Raw genomic sequence first — 1502 nt, 5'->3', positions numbered from 1 at the left:
CAGGGCAGTGGTGGCCAGAGCATGGGAGGAGGGTCTGGTGGTGGTGGTGGAATGGGTGGTCAATCTATGGGTTGTGGTGGCCAGAGCTCTGGCAGCAGCATTGGAGGAGGTTCTGGTGGTGGTGGTGGCTCAGGTGGCCAGAGCTCTGGCGGCTGCATTGGAGGAGGCTCTGGTGGTGGTGGCTCAGGTGGCCAGACCATTATAGTCCCATGTGGTGGAAGTAGTGGCGGTGGCCAGAGCTCTGGCGGCTACATTGGAGGAGGCTCTGGTGGCCAGAGCTCTGGCGGCTGCATTGGAGGAGGCTCTGGTGGCCAGAGCTCTGGCGGCTACATTGGAGGAGGCTCTGGTGGTGGTGGCGGTGGCTCAGGTGGCCAGACCGTCATAGTCCCATGTGGTGGAAGTAGTGGCGGTGGCGGCGGCCAGAGCTCTGGCGGCTACATTGGAGGAGGTGGTGGCTCAGGTGGCCAGAGCTCTGGTGGCTGCATTGGAGGAGGCTCTGGTGGTGGTGGTGGCTCAGGTGGCCAGACCATCATAGTCCCATGTGGTGGAAGTAGTGGCGGTGGCCAGAGCTCTGGCGGCTACATTGGAGGAGGCTCTGGTGGCCAGAGCTCTGGTGGCTGCATTGGAGGAGGTTCTGGTGGTGGTGGCTCAGGTGGCCAGACCATTATAGTCCCATGTGGTGGAAGTAGTGGCGGTGGCCAGAGCTCTGGCGGCTACATTGGAGGAGGCTCTGGTGGCCAGAGCTCTGGCGGCTGCATTGGAGGAGGCTCTGGTGGCCAGAGCTCTGGCGGCTACATTGGAGGAGGCTCTGGTGGTGGTGGCGGTGGCTCAGGTGGCCAGACCGTCATAGTCCCATGTGGTGGAAGTAGTGGCGGTGGTGGTGGCCAGAGCTCTGGCGGCTACATTGGAGGAGGCTCTGGTGGTGGCTCAGGTGGCCAGAGCTCTGGCAGCTGCATTGGAGGAGGTTCTGGTGGTGGCTCAGGTGGCCAGACCATTATTGTATCAGGAGGCAGTAGTGGAGGAGGTGGCCAAGGTTCTGGGTGCTGCATTGGAGGAGGTTCCAGTGGGGGCTCCATGCAGACAAAGCAAGCTGTTTGCCTCCCACCTGGTCTATCTCAGACCAAGCAATCTTCCCAATGGCCACCTAGCCACAAGTAAAGGGCTTCCACGTCCTTTGCTTCATTCTACAACAATGTGTTCTTCCGGAAGGAATATGAGACCGAAGTGCCAGTTTATTTCTCCTTGATGTGAAATCCCACCTTAATGTGGAACAGCTTTGCATGTTGCATGCCTTCTTCTCAGTCTCAGTCACAATCCCTTGCTTGTATCTTCTGCATTTCATTTTGTTGGTTTGTTATTGCATGTTCAATGTTTTATTGTCCAAGAAAGAAAGAAATGTTTATTTATGCTGAAGCGGTATTGACAGTATGCCCCTACAGTTTCCTGTTTCAGTCTCCACTACTGCATGGGAGATAATAAAGCTTTCTTGAGAACTAAAATAA

At 56.7% G+C, this 1502-nt stretch overlaps 1 protein-coding gene across 1 annotated transcript; it reads left to right on the top strand.

Moving 5' to 3' along the window:
* LOC128403830 (loricrin-like) lies at positions 1-1502 on the top strand. Its single transcript, XM_053368928.1, has 2 exons — positions 1-133; positions 188-1502. Exons 1-2 carry the CDS (start codon positions 22-24, stop codon positions 1156-1158), a joined length of 1083 nt encoding a protein of 360 aa, XP_053224903.1. The 5' UTR covers positions 1-21; the 3' UTR covers positions 1159-1502.

The sequence above is a fragment of the Podarcis raffonei genome, chromosome 16 (genome assembly GCF_027172205.1).
Source record: "Podarcis raffonei isolate rPodRaf1 chromosome 16, rPodRaf1.pri, whole genome shotgun sequence".
NCBI lineage: Eukaryota > Metazoa > Chordata > Lepidosauria > Squamata > Lacertidae > Podarcis > Podarcis raffonei.
Note: the sequence above shows the minus strand (reverse complement) of the source record. Positions and strands in the feature narration are given on the sequence as shown.

Coding starts and splice junctions, on each gene's coding strand:
- LOC128403830 (XM_053368928.1), top strand. CDS start 22: ATGGGAGGAGGGTCTGGTGGTGGTGGTGGAATGGGTGGTCAATCTATG. Junction 134..187: donor TGGTGGTGGTGGTGGCTCAG/GTGGCCAGAGCT, acceptor GTGGTGGCTCAG/GTGGCCAGACCATTATAGTC.